Source organism: Lutjanus erythropterus, chromosome 20 (genome assembly GCF_056507025.1).
Source record: "Lutjanus erythropterus isolate fLutEry1 chromosome 20, fLutEry1.hap2, whole genome shotgun sequence".
Taxonomy (NCBI): Eukaryota; Metazoa; Chordata; class Actinopteri; order Lutjaniformes; family Lutjanidae; genus Lutjanus; species Lutjanus erythropterus.
Window position 1 is genome coordinate 32,597,778 of NC_139336.1, and position 22,398 is coordinate 32,620,175.

A 22,398-nucleotide genomic window follows, 5' to 3' on the forward strand; every position below is an offset into this window, starting at 1 on the left:
ATACAGAAAAAGCAAGCTTAATATTTTTGAAACAAAAATCTAATCTGGATAAAACTTAGAAGCGCTGCACTAAAAATCAGGTTTATTTAAGGCATTTCAACAAAAACAATGTCATGTACAACTTGAAGTGTCTTCATCTGTCAAAATTCAAGTATTTAACAAAAAGCTGCTGTCACAAAAATATATAAAAAGCAAGTAAATAATAAATGAGTGTGCGTGACTGACAGAAAAGTAAAATTCTTCATGAAGAAGTAAGTGCTAACGTAGTGCAGCTGTGAGTGAAAGGAGATCAATACGCAGGAACAAATGCTGTGATATTTACAGGGAAGAACAGATCTGCCTCCTTCTGTTCTGTTTGCTGGATTGTTGTTTGTTGTGTTTCAGTGTCTTTAAAGTGTCTCTGATGAACTCAGAGGGTCGTGCTGAGGAGTCCTGACTTCATGTAGGCGTCATTGGACACCAAACTCTGTTTGCTTTCATCCGACGAGTCTGAAGCGTGCTGTTGGGAGGAAAGAGAGGAAATTAATCACCAGGCTTCACATAAACCAGGGCTCTGCAACCTTTACTGTCAAAAAGGAAGAAAGAAAATCAGTCTGGAGTTGCAACAAAATTATTTTTTTTCCATTGAGACTTTTTTTTTTTTTTTTTTAATTTGGCATCCATAGCCTGGGGAGACTCAAGACTAGCCACTGGCAAAATTTAAGGGAAATGGCGCCAAGTCGTAGCCGTAGGCTGTGACATATTTACCAACCATCCCAATTTTCCTGTTTTTCATTGTCCTCTCCCAGTTTCCTCCATCACACAACTGTCCTGTATTTCTCCCAATTTCTACTACATGTATCCTTAGAAAAACATTGGTGAAATATTCTTTTTCTGTTATTGTAATCAAATTTGAAATTGGAGTACTAGGCTAATTAGCCAGTAATTGTCATTTGTAAGTCACCTGCAGACTTTTGATTGCGAACACTGTACGTTACTTACTGCATTATTTTCATTCTTTGGAAGTCTGCAAAAGGTTTGGGCTATGACGCACGTTTTAGCTGACAATTTAATAAACTTTTTTTTTTTGGTGTATAGGCTACACGTTTACAAATGATGGAATGTCAGTTGTCACTATAGACCAACAGAAATTATAAATGAAAATTCAAATGTTAAAAAAGAACTGGTATTCAGATGATTTTTTTTTGCCAAAGCCACAGGCAGCCACTGGAAAGGGACAAAAGAGCCAAAGGTTGCTGACCCTTGACATAAACCACACACACACACACACACACACACACACACACACACACACACACACACACACACATACACACACACACACACACACACACACACACACACACACACACATATACACACACTCAGTGTTCTTCTTACGTGGCGGCGGAAGATTCGGTCCAGCAGGCTGCGTTTGGGGCTCCCGGGGGTCTGGGACCAGTCGAGGTCTGGAGATCGAGATCCTTCAGGGCCAAAAGTGTTCAGCTCCCTGAAACATCCCGTCTCTATAATCTGCAGAAGAGGAGGAGGAGGAGGAGGAAGAAGGTGAGGTTTGTAGATTGTGTCTGGACCACAGACTGTATTAAAGAAATGGAAGTAGCCACTGCGATGTCACCATTGGTTTGTTTGCTGCTGTTTGAAGCTTAAAGTTTGGTGTTTTGATTTTTGGAGCTTCTCTGATCCATATTTGGATGAGAGTGTGCTAGTGGTCTGGTCTGGACAGATATGATATGAGTCAGAGTGACCGTACCTCGTTTTGCCAGCTGATTGGAACGCTGCCCGTGTTGAACGTGGTGTAGAAGTTGCTGTCTGTCTGGTCCAGAGTGACGCCCTTCACCGTAGAAAACTCATCGATGTCCTGCACATCGCTGCAGTACACCAGTCTGGGCTGTCGGAGTGAACAACAACGACTCAACAACTGCTTAGACACTCAACACCACTGACACCAAACTCAAGCTGAAATAACAGCAATTAATCAAGTAATCAATTTATTTATTAATCAGTTTGAGTCTTTTTTGAAGTCAAAATTCTCTGATTCCAGCTTCTTAAATGTGAATATCTTTTGGTTTATGTACTTCTTTATGACACTAAACTAAATATTTTTGAGTTTTGGACAAAACAAAACATTTGATGATGTCATGTTGGGTTTTTGGGAAACACTGATCAACATTTTTTTTTTTTTTTTTTTTACCATTTTCTTACATCTTATTGTCCAAACAACTAATTGATTCATCGAGAAAATTATCAACATGACACTTAATCTCTTTTTTCTTTATAATTATTCCTGAATTACATTTTTTTCCAGAGCACATTATTAGAAAACTCACAAAACCTTTTTGGCCGGTGGGTCATGGTAGTATGTGAGATTAGCTGCAGGCAGAGGATCAGTCACTCACACACGTGTTATAAATTCCTCATGAGGAAGTACTTCATCGGTCAACGCCCAGGTCAGATAATATCAACATATCATCTGTATCAGCTGATAAAGGATTTAAAATGAAATATGAGTATCTGCCCAAAAACAAACATTCCTCTCTTGTGGTAGGATGTCAAGATGACCCGTGCTCGCAATGCATGTACGTCTGCCATGTCTGAAATGAGTAGAAAAGTAGCTGTTTCCAATAATTGTTCTGCGTTTGTGAAGAGGAGGAGCCGGATCACTTTCCTTCAACAATAGAAATATAATTGTCCATCTTAAGAGCCGTCAGTCTGATCAGAGAGTGAAGAGAAACAGACACCAGCAACATAAAAAGCATTGTGTTTTATGTCTGCTTCTGCCAGTAAGCCTTCATGATAAGAGCTGACAGAATAATGTTAATTCCACTACAGGAGACACTTCATCTTTGCAATTAGTTAGAGGAAAATATGTGCATATATTGGCCGAAATGAGTTGAGTAAGATATCGGCATATCGGCAGAAATCCAATACCATACATCCCTAGTCAGTACACACCTGTGCTGGTTCATTTTTCTGTTATTTTATCATAAGCAGTAGTGGAGCAGATGGTTGTTGGTCTGTGGTGCCTTCCACGGTTCAGCCTGTGTGACCCACGGACTAAATCAAACCATCGTGATGTGAAACACCGTTCTGTCGTTACTTTTTAAAGGAATTATTTCCTGAATCTTGATGCAGGGTTGCAGATGTGCTCTGTTTTACTCTGCAGCGCATCTCTGTGTGGCAGCAGAGTCGTAAAAAAACAAAAGGAAGCGCCGTCACGTCACCTCGAGTGAAATCCCAACCGTGACTTTGGGCATTTTCACTGCGGTCATAGAAATAGATCATAAGACAATGATGTTTATTATAACTTCATCAGTACCTACAATCTTCTTCTACACACAGGTCCTCTCAGCTCGCCGGAGCAGATCTGTGTCTGCATGTCTGCGATATGGTTGATTGGTTATTACTCATGACTTCTAACCAGTGAGGTAGTGTTGTGGGTGGGACATTGAGCCAGACTGCAGAGTGTAACTAGTGTATTATACTGCACGGACTATAATTATCTACTATATGTACTTTAAGTGTGATACAGTGCACTAAATTATTCAAAGTACACTGTAGTATTAATATAGTGTAATTGTCATTTGTCAGTTTTACCAAACCCAAAACCAAACCGTCGCAGCCCTCATAAGTAAATGGTGTAGATCATTAGGGTACTCACATCTGGTTTAAATGGAGGCTCGACCAGTCCCGCCTCCAGCATCCTGAAGTTGATTTTTGTGAAGAAAGGATGTGACTGTACTTCTCTGCCCCCTGAGCTCCGACAGCCCAGCCTCTGTTTTGGGTCTTTGGTCAACAGCTGCAATACAGGAAATAAACCCTTGTTACTTTTTCCAGAGAAGAAATTTGACTCATGAACCTACTGATAGGTTTTTGAACTTACCAAAGAACAGAGATCTTTCGCCTCCTTGCTGAACTTGTCATTATATTCTTCCTGTTCTGTCTGAATCCTCCTCTCCATCTCGTAGGATTTGGGGTGCTCTCCCCGGGCCCTGAGCGGCGGCTGCCCCGCGGTCATTTCATAAATGAGGCAGCCGAGGCCCCACCAGTCAGCACTCATCCCGTAATGCTTGTGGCCGATCACCTCAGGAGCTAAAATCGCATATATGAAACAAGCAAGGCTCGCCATCACCATGGTAGCACATCGACAGCTGCAGGAGCACAGGCACTGCACTACAAATGAGTGACTGTCTGTATGCGTTTAATCACGGGACGGGTCGTGGGACTTAGACTAACGACCTGTGCAGGACTTTGCTCTACATTATTGCCAAGTAGGGCTCGATATCGGTACTCAATTCCATTAAGGTATTGATCAAAATAATAATAATAATAATAATACATAGTTAGAGGTTTGCACACATTGCCTAACACCACCCAACTAAACTCCTGTTTCCAGGATAATTTCAATGCTTGCCTGCACTGCAGCTCATAAACTTTGTCTTTAGCTGCTGACATTTTTGGTGCAGTGCGACTCTCAGCGGAAATGATTGCCTGATTGGGGGAATGAGTTATTAGCCCAATGTGGCATTTTGCTTGCCCCAAACAGTTGGCTGATCCGAATTGTTTGAGCCCTGTCATGAATCATGCATTAAGCAGTCTATGAGAGTCAGTGAAATCAGCGTCTGTGGCGTTTTGCAGAGATGAAAGCCAACAGACTCTTGGTTCTTTGTAGACTTTGGCTGGACAACATTAAAGTGAGGTTCATACATACCCATATAGCCCAGCGTGCCCACCCTGCCTCGCACCAGATTCCCCTCGGTCATCCTCACAGCCAGGCCCAGGTCAGAGATGCGGATGTGTCCTTCAGGGAAACAAATACCATAGAATCCACTGAACAGGTTTGAGATTTTTGTTGTTATTATGACGTACTTTCCCTTTTGCCCTATCCAGTTCATACTTCCCTCCCCTGAGGCTTCACTGAAGTTTGTGCCTGCCCTTTGAGCAGATACAATAACCTTGTGACAACTGTACGTACACTAACCAGTAATTTGTAATTACTAAGGTATGTAAAACAAAGGTGTATCCAGGTCTTCGAACGTGCTGCCAAGAATGAAACAACAGGCGCAACTTAAAATAGACGACACCACACCTGATTCCCCCAAAGCTTTTCACTTCCTCAACCTGTTTGTTCCCATGTCAAAATACCTTCAACTCTACTTCCTTCTCAAGAATCTGAAGAATGGATCTGATTGGCTGAGCCATTGTCTGGCTGAAGTCCAGCTGTTATCATTTAAATCACTCAGACTAATTTTAGAGCTAAAAATAACACGAGGCACTGGGTGTCTGTCAAGAATTTCATCATGTTCTGTCTACGAAGTTTGGAATGTGATCCGAACTGGGTTATTATAGTACATTAATTATCGTTGGTGTTGCTATTTATTGCGCCCTCGTGATCAGCGAAACAAACACTGAGGTTGTACATACCATTGTCATCCAGCAGAATGTTTTCTGGTTTCAGATCCCTGAAAGATCAGATCAAAGATTGGTTTCATTCAGTACAGTAAGGACAGCAGAGATGTGACTTAAAGGGATAGTTTGAATGTTTTCGAAGTGGGGCTGTATGAGGTACTTATCTATAGTCAGTGTGTATGTGTAGATAGCGGTCGACACGCCACCAGTTTTGATAAAGCCAGCTGTGAGGTAAAATGACTGATTTTGCTCGGGGAGTTTGGTTGGTTTGGAGACAGAGATATTTGACTTGTATAACCGTGGTTTGCTATTGGAAAAGGCTGTCTGACAGCAAGATAAATTGGTGAAAATATTCTAAATACAGTCACACAATAACTAACCAATCGAGGCAGCAGTAGCCCGGCAACTCCTGTGTTCTGTGGGGTAAAATTAGTTTTTGCAAATGGAGTCTGGTGGCTGTGAGAAGAGTAACGTTTGGCTTGTATTACAGAGGTTTCTTGTCAGAATAGTCTGACACCAAGGTAAAGTCATGAAAATATTTAACTATAAGGTACACTTAAACAGATGTAGCTAAAATATAGGGCTGCGACAAAGTGCCTGATTCAATAGTATCACAATATTTGGGTGCTGATTCGAGAAGTATTGAAATTCTCAAGTATTGTAATACTATATTTCGATTGATTGTGATTTCTGTTTGCTTTTTGAACACTAGACCATGTGAAAAAGTTGAATCATAAACTTCTAGAAAATGTACATTGTTCTGAGTTTCATTTTGTATTTTATAGCTTTGCTGTACGGCATAAAAAAGTGGCAAATAAAATACTTTTTGAAGTAAGAAATTATAAATATATATGTGCTCTCGTGGCACACAGTGTCTTCACTTGCTGAGGCTAAAATATATGCCTGGAAGTGGATTCGTTTGTTAAGATATTACTGCAACTGTGATGCTGATTTCTGTTAGCACATTAATGGCAATACCCATTATGTGTTAGCATCAAGCTAATGGACTAAAACAATAGTTAATTATTTATAGAAATCAATTCAGCTATCAAAAAAATCCATTTAGGAATCATAAAACACAGAATCAGGATAATCTTTTTCTTTTCTCAGCCCTACTCAAAGTCTGTATAAAGGAAAAAGGGAATTTTTCTTCCAAACAAATTATATATATAATTATTATACCATGTGAAAAGCCTGAGAGTGACGTGGTACTGAATTATGGCGCAACAGTCTTAAACGATTCATGATTTCTGTGTTCAGCAGAGAAAAAATTTTGAGACCTAATTTTATAGACTTAGTTATTTTTTAATCATGCAAATTTTGCTTGGTGGTTAATAAAATGTTTCTGTCATGTGACAAACTCTAAACACAAATGTATTGTTGCTTGACTCGACCTTTGAATACATTTAGCTGCTGACCCTGACCACAGCAGTACATTGCTTAGCTTCCTGCAACAGTTCTCCTGCTGCTTCTCCAAACTGGGCGCATGTCGACCAACATCTACTGCAGGCAACACTGAGTGTGGATAAATACCTCATACAACCACACTTTCAAATAATCCAAACAATCCCTTTAATGCTATGAAGCGTTAACACACTGACCTATATAATATTGACTTCTGGTGGAGGTGAATTAAACCACAGCAGACTTCTGCAGCGTAGAACTGCACTCTGTCTCTGTCCAGGCCGGGCTCTCCGATGTTATAGATGTGGAACCTCAGGTCCCCGCCGCTCATCATGGTCAAAACCATACAGAGGGCGTGTTTGGTCTCGTAAGCGTACGCCAGGTTCACCTACGTTTATGGAGAACGAGGAAGTGCACATCATTTAAAAACTTTGATCAGAAGGCCGACAGAATTCTGTGAGGAAGTACGTGATATTTTACATTCTCCTTTGTGTCAACACATGAAAAGACCAAAACCACCGAGCTGTTATCATCAGATCTCTGTACCGTTCACAGTACACAGCTTTCTGTCTTGTAATTAGGAGTCTTGAAGTTGTCGTGTTTTGCACACAACATGACCAGCGACAGGGAAGAGCTCTCACCAAGAGAAATCCCTGACGAGTCCGTCTCCTCTTCAAACAACAACATTTTGTCATGAAAAAACACGCCAGTAGTGAAATTAGATCATCAATACTGAAGCATCAGTGTGCAGCGTTTTACCATTGTTGCTAATTTCAACCACTTTATAACTTTATAGCCACTCTTACTACTTTTTTCCCCATTTTCTCTTTGGCTGCTGCTCTGGCGCTCATCACTCTCTGTCTCTCCTTCTTGACTCCTCTCCTCCTGCAGCCTGCGCCTGCTCTGATTGGCTGGAGCTCGTTGTGACCAGATGTTAAACCTGGCTGATATCTTTCAGGCATCAGTGAGCTCTTAGATCATGTCTTTAAACATGTTGCACATAGACAACAAATACTGATTTGTCACTGATCTCGGTGGTTTTTATCAGTGATCTCTAAATAATGTTGGAGAGCAGAAAATCAGAGCTACAATGAAGTGTGAACTCAGCATTAGTCTGACTCAAGACTTTATCTGTTGCTCTCAGCTTCAAGCCCACTGGTTCCCACTGAAGATGTAAATCTTTTTTTATAAATGTGCAGATTATTTCCTTAAAAAGCCATCCATTCATTGATGGTTTTGGTCAATTTCTTGACCATCATAATGTATCACCAGACTGTTTTTTAACATCTTGAAAGTTTCTTAAAGTGATGGAAAGCAGGCAGGGACAATCAGACGGAGCGTAATCGTAGTAAACTCACCACAAATCGACTGTCCAGCCCCTCCAGTATCTGTTTCTCATTGAGGGCCATGCCCTCTCCTTTCCTCTTCTTCACATGAGTCTTCTCCAGCTTTTTACAGGCGTACATCATTCCTGTGGCTCGCACCTGACAAGCCCACACCTGGAAGCACGACACCGTGTGTTTGACAGTGACATAACTCTGCTGATTTAGTCCTTTACTTTCCTTAAGAAGTTAGTGAAAATGGATTGCTATATCCAACATCTACACGAAGCAGCATCTTTCAACAGACCCTCCCTGACTGGTAAATGCTCTTGGCTTTGTAACGCAGACCCTTGGTTACAAATCTATTTAACTCCACCACCAGCCCGAGACGACACAGTGATGACACACAAGTAATTTTCTCTTTGTGGCCTCGACTTGACAAAATTCCTGGAGACAATAACTGTTATGTAAGTGTTTCACAGGCCGTCGGAGATGTTACTGTGGCGGTTTTACAAGCTGATAATTACATCACACTCGAAAAAGCTGACATACAGCAAAGCTACAGTCGAAGGAAATCAAGTTTGGTTCACTAAACCTAAAATAATATCAAATTGACAATGTTCTGTACATGTGATATGAAATGATAATAAACACCTTGTTGCTGGATGTGAAAACAAATAAATCTTAAACTGTTAGTTTGTTGTTCTTTTTTATGTAAAAAAGTACTAAGTTACAACTCAAAAGTTGTTCTGTGAATTGACTTAAATGGCCCTGCTCTATGCTCCAATATAGAGCTGATGAATTGATTATTAATCAACTATTGTGATAATCAATTAAACGGTTTGAATAATTTGAAAAAACAAAGTCTAAATTCTCTGGTTTTAGGACAAAACAAGGTATTTGAGGACACGATCTTGGGCTTTGGGAAACACTGATTGATATTTTTCACAGTTTTCTAACATTTGACAGACTAAACTAATCAATTGATCTAGAAAATTTCCTCCACTTGAATTTCTTCAGATGTTTATAAATATATTGATGATGTGACTGCAGTCTTACCTCTCCAAACCCTCCTTTCCCCAGAAGTCTGTACTGTCTAAATGCCTGCTTGGTGATGGGCTGCCTTGAAGAGAAACACCAGGATACGTTTTTAGAAAACCAAACAGTGAGCTGAGTGAGCCAACATTGATTGCAGTGGAGTGAATCGAGTACAAGCAGATAAACCAGCTGCTCAACCAGCCTCCGATCTGTCACACGCTGTGATTTACGTGTCTCATTTCCGCTGTTAGGGCGTCAGAACACGCACATACTGACCTCTCCAGCATCTTCCACTGGATGAAACGGTCAAAGAACATGCTGTCCTGGTACTGGATGAAGGGCTCGCCGCTCAGGTACATGTGTAGGTCTCTAAATCCATGAAACGGACAAGTTATTCCTTAAAAACATACATATGCACTCATGTAAGCAGAGACAGATCATGTGTGGACTCACTCCCTGCAGTCTTGAAAGACGTCCCCATAGGGGTCGAACTCCAGACTCTGGATGCAGCTGTGTTCATGGTTCTGCACGATGGACACACACTGATTGGACTGAGGAAACACGATAAAGAGACAGTATGTAGGGAGACTGGTTTTGTGTGAAGGTGTCAGTGATGTCATTGTGGTTGGGAGCAGCAGTTAAAACGTGGGTGTGTTTCTGGGTGGATGGTAATTTGTTGCAAGATTAAACGTGGAGACGTATTTTCCTGTTGTGTGTGTGTCGTCAGACCTGACTCATGAGGAATCTCTGAATGATGCTGAAGCCAAAATCTGTCCTCTCCTCGTCTGATTTTGTCTCAAAGGCTTCCTGAAGGAGACGAAGAAGAAACAAATGCAAGTTAAAAAGAAGCAGAATAAGTATAAATAAAAATATCTGTCTCAATATCAAGAACATCCTGCACAAAAATGAATCAGTACGTCAAACACGCAGCGCTTATTACGTCTTTTCTGTGATAAGGAATCTGTCCAACGACTTTTTCTATCTTATCGTTCTTCCTTCATTCAAAATGTTGGTCTGCTGCCCAGTTTTTCAGGTGGTGAAAACACAGATTAATGCATGTCACAGACTTTGCTGTGCTTACTTCAGATCTGCTCCTGAATACTTTTTAGAGATTTTAGAGAGACAGATTCCAGAGGTGGGAAGTACAAATACTTAGTTTCTGTACTCAAGTATAGTTTTCATGTATCTGTACTTTACTTGAGTATTTATTTTTCTGACAACTTTTTACTTTTCTCCCTACATTTGAACACAAATGTTACATACAAGACATAAAAACACAAAAAAACAACATAAAAAATAAATTAAAAAAGCAATACATGATGCAATGCTTTTATGCATTTTTTGCAATGCAGCTGCAGGACCAAGAGAATCAAACTGCATTGTGTTCTAACTAACTCAGAAATACAAAAATTCTACAAAATCGGCTTTATTTGTAAATGAAGACGTGCAGCAGGGACGTTTAAATAAAGAAGCAAAATCTTTTTGGAGCTCAAAATTGAAAAGGCCACAAAATAATAAAATCACTGCACAGAGCGTCGATAAAAGTCAGTAATGACCAGTCTTTTCAATTCAATTCTTTTTGGTACCCCTGACAAAATAAAAAAATATATATACATAAATGCAAAAAACTAGTGAATAATAAAACAAAACATTTAGTGGAATCATCAAGGTGTGCACATATGACATATGATTCATGGGGATTGGTTGAATTTGCGTGATTCGTTCCGATCGCAGCTTCCTGGAGGGACTGAAAACTGGTATCAGAGCATCTCTACAGGAAGTATTTACTCAACCTGACACATGAACTTGCACTTCTCCTGCAGTAGTTCTGTATCTCTTACAGTAGAAATCCCATAAATCATATTTTTTCCCACCACCGTCCCCAGTTTGAAGTTGTACCAAAGCGTCCTGGAGGGAGATGTAGTTCTGCAGGTCGGGTCGACTCCGACAGAAGAGCTGAAACAGCTTCCTGCCGATCGGCTGCTTCACACAGAGACTGTAATAGTCTCTCTCTGACAGGGAAAATAAAACATGATGTCAGAACACACAGACAAAACAAACTGTGGCATGTACTGACTCATGAAACACACACACACACACACACACACACACACACACACACACACACACACACACCTATGTTCATGGCCAGCTCCACACACTGAGTAATCTGAGGGAAGCGAAGCATCTCTTTCCATTTATAGCTTCTGCCTTTACTCCCTCCACCTGCAGGAGCAGCACAGAGAAAATCAAAGTATTTTAATGTAAAAATAGACTCATTCACATGTTATTTGACAGCACGTTAAAAAGATATCACAAGCTGCACTTAATATTAAAATAAACAAAAACTAGAAATAATATATTCTTTATCAGACAATATTAGACCCTTTATTAGACTTTATTTGAAGGTAATTAGGGAAACACTTTAGTTTGTACTGCAAACTAAAGTGTATATTAGTTATTAGAAAGTCTAATAATGGTTTAACAGTTGAAAACAATACACCTCAGTTTACAGTGTAGGTCTGTTTCCCTATATGGAAAAAATGGGAAATAATACACTTTAGTTTACAGTACAGCTCTGTTGTAATTACCATCTATTAAAAGAGTCTGATAAGGGTCTGAAGTGGCAGTTAATACACTTTAGTTAACAGTATATTTTGGTTGTAATGTGTCTCTAATGACCCTGTAATAAAGGTCTAACAATGAGAAATAATGCACTTTAGTTTACAGTACAGTTCTGTTCAAATGTTTCCCTAATTCCTCTCTAATAAAGTCTAATTAGGGTCTAACAATGAGAAAAAATAGCTTGTTATGTGTTGTTTGTGTACTGTAAAGTAAAGTGCAACCACACATGCAGCGCAGTGATGAAGAATAAGTCAAACTGACAGGTCTGTCAGCACCGTGTCAGAAACGTGCACGCGTACGTGCACGCCCGGCCCGTCAGGTTTCAGACAATAGTTTGCTCCACTACAGTGAATGAACTATTAATAGCTCTGGGAGCAGGTAAGCAAAGCCTGTGGGACCACATTACTCTGCAACTTACTTTCAAACTTAAATGTCCACGCTGTCACTTTGAGATCACGTCTCAGTTTCCCCAAAGCACATTTGTTTACCCGCGCAAAACAAAGAGAACAAGAGAACTTAATATTTCACCTTAATGAGAAATGTCATGTTTTTGGTGTGAGAATGAATAACTTTCTGCTCGGTTGTTGTTGGAATATTCACTGAGGAGGAACCAAGACTTGATGAAGATTGGATTTTGGATAAAAATCTTGAAACTGCTTGAAATGCTAGTTGCATTATCTTCAGAATAAATTGCTACTTGACCGAATAGTTTGCATTTTGACAAGAAAAATAAAAGTTGAATACTGACTCAACTATCACTGAAAAAAAAAAGGTTTAGAAAACACAACCCCAAAAAATTTGTTGAAGATTGATCCAAAAACACTGGAGCACAGGGTCTGAGGCAACAAAAACTTTTTTAAAATTATTTCTATTAAGAAACAAACATTTTGACATTAGTTTCTTGATAATAAATTTGTCACCTCCGTCTGTGTGTTCGATCACCAGAGGCCGTCTGCAGCCTCGTTCTTCACCCCAGAAAATTGTATTTAAGAAATTATTAATAACATTATTATAACAAAAAATCATGATGAATTAAAATTTTGCGTTTTCACTTTTACGGTGAGCTTGTGCAGGACGCCAACTCAACTTACAGACAGGTGACTGAAACATGAAACTTTAATTTCTCTTCCTTCTGTAGAATTCTACCAGGAAAACACAATTTTAGTTGTTTATCGTACCGTAATATCTGATTTACTGTGATGAGAAAGTGAAAAGGTCATTTTGAGTGTATAAAAAAAGTCATTCAGCGCGGCTGTACGGTGTTGGAAAAGCTTTAAAATGCTGAAAAAGTGCTTTAATTTGACTGTGGGTTAAAAAAAGGTGCACAAAAGCTGAATCCACTTGACTGATCTGTGATTGGTTTCATCATTCCTCATCCTCACAACACCATGATGTTTAGGGAAGTCACTGACCTCAGGTCACCCAACCAGGACACCTGTGATCTCCACAAAGATGATGGAAAATCTGCATTTAAAGTCTAAAACCTCTGTGTGTTTTTGATAAGAAAAAAGCCTCTCGTTGGGTCTGATTGGTCAGATGATAAATAATATGCATCTGTCATCCTCTGACATCCTATTACAGCTTTTACTAAAATAAAAAAATTAAAACTAGGTGTGAAAAAAACATAGATTAGAAATAAAGAACTTGACCTTTTTAAAAAATGAAAAGTAATTGAAACAATATTTTGTGCTTACAAACTAAAATTACATAAAAATATACAGTAATGTCTTTAATTTTAGTCTTTAGTCTGCAGTTTGGTCAAATTTGTCAACACAACAACCATGAGGCGGCGTTGATGCGTGTGTCGAGTGTTATTTGTCCTGTATTCTGAACTTCTGAAATCTCCACCTTAAAAATAGCTCTCATTTTATAATAAAAAGACTAAAGCTGGTGTTAAAACTAAAAAATGAAACTAAAAGTACACATTTTTAAACAATCAAAGCTAAAGTGAAACAAGTAAACCTACTCCGGAGACTAAAATGAAATGAAAACAAAAGTAAAAAAAAACTTTTGAAAACAACTGAGAAAATACATTTTACAAAAACTTTGGACATAAATTCTGGAGAAAAACATGAAAAAGGACGCTTACCTTCTCTGGCTTTAATAAGAGCACTGTTTGCTACCATGCTTTCAATCTCCATGTAGAAGTCTGTGTGTTTTCTACAGGTTGTCCTCGTCTATTTGTCCAAAACCTGCTGCTGTACTTTACATCCAGCGTTCATGTACTGACTGTGATAAATAAGAGCAGCCACAATAATAATAAATAAGTTGTTGGTTGTTGTTGAGGTAACGAGGTGTGTCTGAACCTGCAGTCCCTGTGACTCACTGATGAATGGAGGTGCAGGTGTCACACACACACATTTTTTTGTGTGTGTGTGTGTGTGTGACAGCGTGCTCGGGCAGCAGGACACTCCCTCGTCACAGAGTGGAGGCGGGACTGCAGCAGAGCCTGATGGGAAGTCAGCCTAAGTGTTTCATCACCTCGTTCCAGGTCTTTAAATAGAAAACATGATTCTCCAGAGAAAAGGAAAAGTTCAAAATGAGATCTAGTCTTTGTCCAGTCTGTGTCCCCTAAATATAAATGAGCTTTAATTGAGACCACTATGAAACTTTTCTTAAATAATTCTTAAATTTGGCTCCTGAGAAATACACTTTGTCTCGTCTCAGCCTGAGACTAATTTGAGCTCAACTGAAGTTCTTAAAATATATATATTTTTGTCTCGCTGCACTGATTCTTAAATAATAAACTCATGAGATAACAGTGAGGTCTAAGAGAAAACTTGGTTGTCTTAAATGAGATCTTAAATTTGACTCAGTGGTCAAATTAAAGTTTTGTTGGTCCATATGGTCACCAAGAGACGCCCATGAGCTCAGCAAAAGATCTGCTTACCAAAGTAATGTAACTTGATTAGTTTCTGTTACTTTTTGATTACCTCATGAGAAAACGTGGTGATTTTTTTTAAGCATAATATAGTGTTTTTAGGGCTGCAACTAATGATTATTTTCATCATCGATTAATCGACCGATTATTTTCTCAGTTGATCGATTAGTTGGTTGGTAGCTGTGGTTTTGTCCACAACTCAAAGATATTCAGATTACTGTCAGCGAGGAGTAAAGAAACCAGAAAATATTTACAGTTAAGGAGACTTTTGGAATTTTTTAATTAGAAAATGCCTGAAAATGATTAATTGATTAATTAATCCTGTCATAATCTTGTTATTTTAAAAACATGTCCAAATGTGGAGCACATGGACATACATGATTGGACCATTTTTCCAAGTCTTTCATGTAATGATTGTGTTCATTATTGATTAATCTGTTGACCATTTTCTCCATTAGTCAGTTAGTAAAACTGCAATCCTGTTTATAATCCTCGTTTTTACTAAATGTGTCTGTAATCTGATTACATCTTTTTTCATCCTGGAGCTATAATGGAATATATTTTATATCCATATTATGTAATCCTGTTACATGTAATCTGTTACTCCCAAAACCTGGACATAAAACACACAGTCAGCAGGTTATTATTGAGAAATAAACCCTGACAGGATGGTGCAGGTCATGAATCACCTTGAAGGAGTTTATTTTGTAATAATGACCCGCTCACTGTACATTATCATGATTATTTCACGGTCACTTACTTTATAAGGTGCTTTTGTTAACACTGATAACATTCAGCCACTAGAGGTCGCACTCCTCCTGCCTCATTTCATTCTACAGTATCCCAGTGGTTGCCAGGTTGCTGTGGTTGTTGCTAGGAAACCACACATCACACACCTTATGGGCTACACAGTGATAAACAAAACATTCATTATGGACCAATCAAATTTTTTTAAATGATCAATTCAGACTTATCATTATTATTATTACCAAAACTATCTAGATGGATAAATAGCACTACAGTCTAAGGGAAAATATGTATTTTTTATTTTGTCCCTTTAATTTTGCAGCTGGTAAAGTTAATTGTAACTTCTTTATGTACTGGGTAGCTTGTGAATTTACCCCTGGGGATTAATAACATATCAGTTTATCATAACCTATAATAATGCATCATAATTTATTTGTTGAAAATGAAGTAAATAAAGCTCTCAGGCAAATGTAGAGGATTAAAAAGTATAATATTTGGCTCCGTGGGGTGGTGGAGTAGAAGTATGATATAACAGACAATGGAAATACGTTAAGTATCTTAAAATGTCCTCAAGTACAGTAGGCCTACTTAAATAAATGCACAAAACTGGTTCATTCATATATTTTGCTTAAATACAAATATGAATATCATAGTCTAAAAATTCTTTCTGCTATCTTTCTGGTGCTTTTACTAACAGCAACAGACAAATCCTTCTAATTCTGCAGGACATTTATACACATGAATGTCTGTCTTTAAATCTTACTGAAATTTAAGTACAGAGATATAAAAGTAGTTTTAATCAAGTTTCTCCGTGGTCACCTGACCTCCGTGACCCTCAGCAGAAACATTCACACACGCTATGGTTATAATTCTGAGTGCTGTAGATGCTCCAGATGTGTTTTTCTTCCACAGATGTCATTCATTCATTCATTCATTCATTCATTCATTCAGCTATAGTTTGCAGTGAGGAGAAATCCTGACACCAGGTGGACGGATGACGCCACTGCAGCTCGTCTAATCACTGTTCTGTGTGTCTGTGAGGCTCCATGAAGGCATCGACCAGAACCTGCATCGAGTTGATGATCTATAAGTAACAAGCACATGAAAATTAACAGATATGCATCATTTCCAACGCTTTATATGATCTAATATGTGTATCTGTCTCTGTTTGTCTGTGCAGGAATGCAGAGGTGATGTTTGAGGTTGCAGCAGAAGATTTCACGCCTGTCTCTGCTGCTCCTCCACTCAACACCTCGAGTCCAGTGTAAGTTTTATTTTGTTCTGACTTGATCATGATCTGTAGCCTTAATATATCTAATACCGTGTTTAATTTCTTGCTGATGATTGCTTGATTTCATGTATATATTGTTAATTTTCATGTTTCTTTCTAAAGTACTTCTCACAGTTTTACGTTGGTAACATGAGCTCTCACTCTATTTATGTGTTTAAAACCCAGCAGGAGGGAATCCAGCCGTAAATAAAGAATTCACCAAATTCCTTCATGCTGTTCAGAAGGAGGCAGAAGCCAGATGTTGAGGCTGAAATCACCATCAGGGCTCGAACTGAGGTTGTAAATACAGTCCTGGGTCAGAGGGTAGGTGTGTTTCCTCTGCATGTTTTAGGCTCTCAGTCTGAGGGTGATAAAAATGTGGTGAAAAAAGTTTTCTACAGTCGAGTGTAAAAACTCCTCTAACGCTGAATCTTCTCGTCTTTACAGCGTTTTGTGTTTTTCATTTTTTGTCTCATTATGAGAGAACAAACCAAACTTTTTATGACTCAAATGCACTGTAGGAATTTTGTGTGTGTGTGTGTTTATGTGCAGGCTTGGGGAGTAATGGATTACATGTAACAGGATTATGTAATCTGAATACAAATGTTAATATGTTTTTATGTTCTTATTTGTGCTGAGTACTAACCGGTCTGTAGGTCTGTGTCAGTGTGTTTGACTGTTGAAGTCCTTGAAAAACTTCTTCATCAAGGGTTCTCTCTAAAATAAAAGACAAGGGTTCTCAATAGAACCCCCCTGGGTGGGTTCTAGATAAAACCACTGTAATATTAAAGGGTTCTCAGTAGAACCCCCTGGACCATTTCTTGTCCTTAGAAAGGTGGAACGTTTCAGTATAGAGCCCCAAAATAGGGTCCTGGGTGGAACCATTGTACCATACAAAGGTTCTCCTTTAGAACCTCTAATTGTGGGTTCTGGGTGGACAGTTCTAGGTACAGCCCTTTATGCTGGACTCTGGGCAGAACTCTCTGAAAGGGTTTCAGGTGAAACTTTTTTAAAAGGTTCTACCAGGAACTGAAAAGGGTTCTCTTATGGGGACAAGCCAAAGAATCTTTTATAGTTCAAGTTAACACCTTTAGTTCTAAGAGTGAAGGCTCCAATTATCAGGACATAAAAAGAGAAAAAGAACAATTAAAAGAACATTAAATTAAATAACCCCTAGAATAAATCAGACGAAATAAAAGTCCAGCCAATCAGAGGACGTCTGAGGACAGGTGTCAGCCAATGGAGCCCCTTCCCTTCAGCTGCCCTCCTCTTCACACATGGACACATCTGTCCAAACATCTGTCCAAACTGTTCTGATCCTATTAAAATATTAAGCGGAACAGTTTTATTGATTAACTCATGAAAACAGCGTGAAGAAAAGGAAGAGCAGCCACATGTGAAACTCACCAACAGGCACATGATCAACAGTAAATATAGTAGCTGCTTCTGCCATGTGATCAACTTATCATTAAACATATGAAGCAACTTTTATTTTGTTCACTCCTACTTATATCAATGATGGTAGATTAAATCACAAAACACTTCTCCTTTTCTCTACATCTCCCCAAAAAACAACAAACAAAAATAAGGAATTAGAGGAAACATTTACAGAGAAAAATAGAGATGATTTTATGTAAAAGAACTTTTTTTGCTCTCTTTCCCGTCCTGTTTATCGTCTCGGGGCCCCTTATTATGGCATCAGGTCCGGAGCCACTGATGTAGATAAAAGATGTCAAGGTTGAGATCACAGAGTCATGAGTGATTAAACAGAAATAACACAAAAAAAGACAAAGACAAAAACAACGGACACAAAGATAATACCAGCAAACTGCTGGACCTGCGACAGCCAACAAGACTCAGCTCCGCTCCGTGTTTTGGGTTTCTTCTTTTTCCAATTCCTTGTTCCTTCTCATTTGCCCCATTTTTTTTCCCTTTTCCTCTTTTGTTCATCAAGGTTCTTCTTCTTTTTTTTTTTTTTTTTTTTTACTTTTTCTTTTCTCCTTTCCTTTTTTCTGCAGCAGCTGTAATCAAAACATGTTTTGCCTCGTCATGCTGATCCTGTTGTGTGACTCGGTGTGTTCAGGTCTGTCGTGTCTCACTGAATTTAAAAATTAAAAACACAAAAAACAAGATTAACACTGAGGAAAGGTTAGTATGTTCTCAAGAAGGTTAAAAGTAAAAGACCAGTTTTATCTGCCAAACTTTTTTATCTGTTCTTCTACCTCACGTCTGAATCGAAGCTTATTGAATTCACTTGAGAATTTGTTTATTAACTGAGTTAATGAGGTCATTTTAATGTCTGAATTTCTGAGAATTTTTTGTGTCAAAAAAGTCTGTTTTTCTCAATTTATGACATAGTATTCAATGAAAAAGGGCTGTTTTTTTAATTCATGAGATTATTTTTCTTGTAAAATGACTCTTTTCTTCTTAATTTATGAGATAGTTTTCCATGAAATATCATGGCTCTGTTTTTTTGAATTTATTAGATAATTTTTCATGTAATTTTTTTTCTGAATTAATGAGATGTTTATATGTTTAAAAAATTGGCTCTGCTTTAATTTATGAAATAATCTTCATACAAGTAAATTGGCACTTTTTCTTAAATTTAGGAGAATATTTCACATAAAAAAAATTGACTGTGACTTTCTGAATTTATTTGATAAATTTTCACGTGAAAAAACTGCTCTTTTGTCTGAATTAATGAGATCGTTTTCCACAAATAAAAGGCTCTATTTTTCTAAATTAACAAGATAAATTTTCATGTGAAAAAATAAATAAATTGGTCTCTGTTCTAAATTTATTAGATAATTTTTCATGAAAAGATTTCAGCTCTGTTTTATAAAAAGAAAATTGTTTTTCTGAATTAAAAAGATAAGTTTCTTTGTTAAAAAAAAAAAAAAAAAAAAAAAAAAAAAAAAAAAATCAAAACAAAAATGTGCAGTTTTATTCTTTGCCTTTTGCTTCTTGAGTATTTCCAGTGGACAAACATAAGGAAAAGGTCACAGTTAGGGTAGAAGTACTGCAGAAGCAGTTATTTATATGTGATGAAAAACTGATTCACTTTAGAAAAACACTGAATGAGTGATTGTCTGCAGGATGATGGGAACGCCATCGTGTCCATTTCGTGGGAGAATTTAAACACCAACAGAGTAACCACAGACAGATCAGCTGGTTATTTCTGCCTTCCTCAAATGTCAGGAATAAACCTGCTGCTCTGTTTCTTGTGCCGATGCTTTTAATCTGAAACGAGTTCTCAGTGAAATTCTGGAGCCGTGTCAAACTGATGATTGGCTTCTTTAACGCCTGTAGTTTCCCTGCAGAGCTTGAAAACAATGAGCCTCCTGTCTGCTCTGTGCACACGGACGCCTAAATGCTGAGCTAATTCATCTTTTAGGAATGAAATGATATAAGATAAACTTTTAAAAACCTCTTAATAAAACAGGATTATTTTTAAAATAAACAAGACTTCCTGATAGAGCCACAGTAAAGTGTCTAAGGTCATGCTAGCCGCTCTGTAAGGTTGAAATTGACAGCGTTTTCTAACATCCTGATGTTTAACAGGTACATCGCTGATTATCTTTAGTTGGTTTTGTCCTGCACCCATTTTCTAGTTAAATACTTTTTTTATTTCATTGATTATTTTGATTGATTTGATTTGCCCTTGACTATCTATTCTCACCATCTTAGTTTAGAATGTTAGCATGCTAATTAGCACTAAACACAGCAAACAAGGTGTAGCTGCTGATGGGAGTGTCATCAATTTTGACCTGATGATGGTGCTAGATGAAAAGTAAGAGGATCAACAAATGCTGGTGGAAAGTAACTAAGTACTTTTACTTAAGTATGATTTTGAGGTATTTACACTGAGTATTAACACTTTTGGCTACTTTATCCCGATACTGCATTACAGTTCAGAGGTAAATATTGTACTTTTACTGCACCATATTTATCTGACAGCTGTAGTTAGTCTCAATCAGATCAATGAAATATAATCAACAAATACATTATGATGTATTATTATGGGTTTTAGATAAAACTTTATTGATCCTCAGGGGAAATTAACATGCTAATCAGCAAAGTAACCAGCTACAACTTAAATATATTGAGGAAAACATTAATGAATCAATAATTATAATACAATAATATACCTGAGTGTGAAATGGTCATTCTCATATTTTGCACTTTTACTTTTAATACCTAAATATATTTAGATGCTTGGATCCTCAGTGAAAATTTAAAATACAAGACTTTCACTTACATAAGAGAGTATCTGAACACTGTGATGTCAGATCGAATCAGATATCAGTCACAGCATGAGACAGTTTAATACGATTTAACATCACGGTGGCGCTGGAGGAAAAGTCAGAGAAACACCAAAATCCTTTGGATACTTTGTCTGGAAACAACGTCTGTACAGAAACTTAGTTTTCAAGAGTGTCCTGGCTAAAATGCAGCAACACCAGTAAATTACAGACTAACAACATAAAACAAAATGCAAAATATATGTCACAATATAAACATTTAAACAAATTAAATTCTAAAATAATAATAAACTTATAAATATTGAACAAATGGTCCCATTTTAGAAATGGCAGCCAAAAGTTGGTCTCATTAAAGGAGACATGCGATGCTTATTTTTGGGTTCATATTTTTATTTGGGGGATTCTAATAGAATAAGTTAGAAGACTTTTTAGTGACAGAGCGACAGAGAAAATGTAATCTGATAAGCTGGAGCTTTAAGTTTTTGGTTTACTGAGCACCGGCTGGTATCCAGGATTATTTTGCAGCTTTGGTGAATATCTGATTGGTCAATTGCAGCATTCTAAGGTCTGTTATTTCTGTATAACAGACCGTTGCTATGAAGAACAGACCGTTGCTATGGACACAGTACTGATCATAGACTCTGGAGGAACAATAAAATCATTGTTAAACCACTAAAATCATTTTAAAATGAATATTTTGTGTCATGTTATTGATTCTTTTGGTGCATAACGGTGTAACAAGCAGGAGAATATACAGTGAGCAGGTCACTATTGTGAAATAGGGATCAAAATTAATATTTTTAATTTTATAATTTTATAACACACTAATCTGTGATGAGGAGTCACGAGTATGTTAGTGTGCAGCTTCATTTTAAAGGGTCAAAAATGTTGTGAAAGCGTGATGTAAAACTTTCAAAATATCCAGATTATTGACGTGTTTTCCCGCCTAAATGCTGTAGGTGTTTGCAACCTGTCAACCTTGTGGAGACGGTTAAACACGTTACACGTGCTGTGATGAGCATGTGTCTGCAGAAAACATGCATTTGTGGCTCTGGGCAGTTTTAGGGGAAAAAAACTAAAAAACACAAGTTTTATTTGTTACTCATGTATCAGTGTGTAATGTTGAGAAAATCAGCATCTCGTGACAGAAAGTGACAGCGTCAGGGTTTTATGTTCTATAGAAAAATGATCCATCACCTGAATAATGTGTGACTCACTATACATCAGATCGGAAACACATGATGTTGTTGTGACTGATATGTTAAAGATGTTCAGAAGGAGGGGAAGCTCAAGGCCCTTTGCTTAAGACTTCCTTTTTACTGAATGCCACCATCAGCATTTAGGAAGGAAGGCATGTGAGGAGAATCTCAACCCCGTCTTGTCTCTTACGCAGGAGCACAAGCATCGCTTTTAAAGCCTAAAACGATCTGAGGACGAGAGATT

General features: G+C 37.9%; 1 protein-coding gene across 1 annotated transcript; it reads right to left on the reverse strand.

The window, feature by feature from the left end:
- Positions 1 to 65: 65 nt before the first annotated feature.
- On the reverse strand, positions 66 to 14,035 carry grk5 (G protein-coupled receptor kinase 5). Its single transcript, XM_084745580.1, has 16 exons — positions 13,885 to 14,035; positions 11,307 to 11,396; positions 11,070 to 11,182; positions 9,900 to 9,977; positions 9,624 to 9,721; positions 9,447 to 9,539; positions 9,192 to 9,255; positions 8,169 to 8,309; positions 7,008 to 7,198; positions 5,422 to 5,459; positions 4,709 to 4,798; positions 3,881 to 4,089; positions 3,659 to 3,796; positions 1,751 to 1,888; positions 1,381 to 1,512; positions 66 to 499 (listed from the first exon to the last, which is right to left on the reverse strand). The coding sequence occupies exons 1-16, from the start codon at positions 13,934 to 13,936 to the stop codon at positions 410 to 412; spliced, it is 1,755 nt and encodes a 584-aa protein (XP_084601706.1). The 5' UTR covers positions 13,937 to 14,035; the 3' UTR covers positions 66 to 409.
- Positions 14,036 to 22,398: the final 8,363 nt, after the last annotated feature.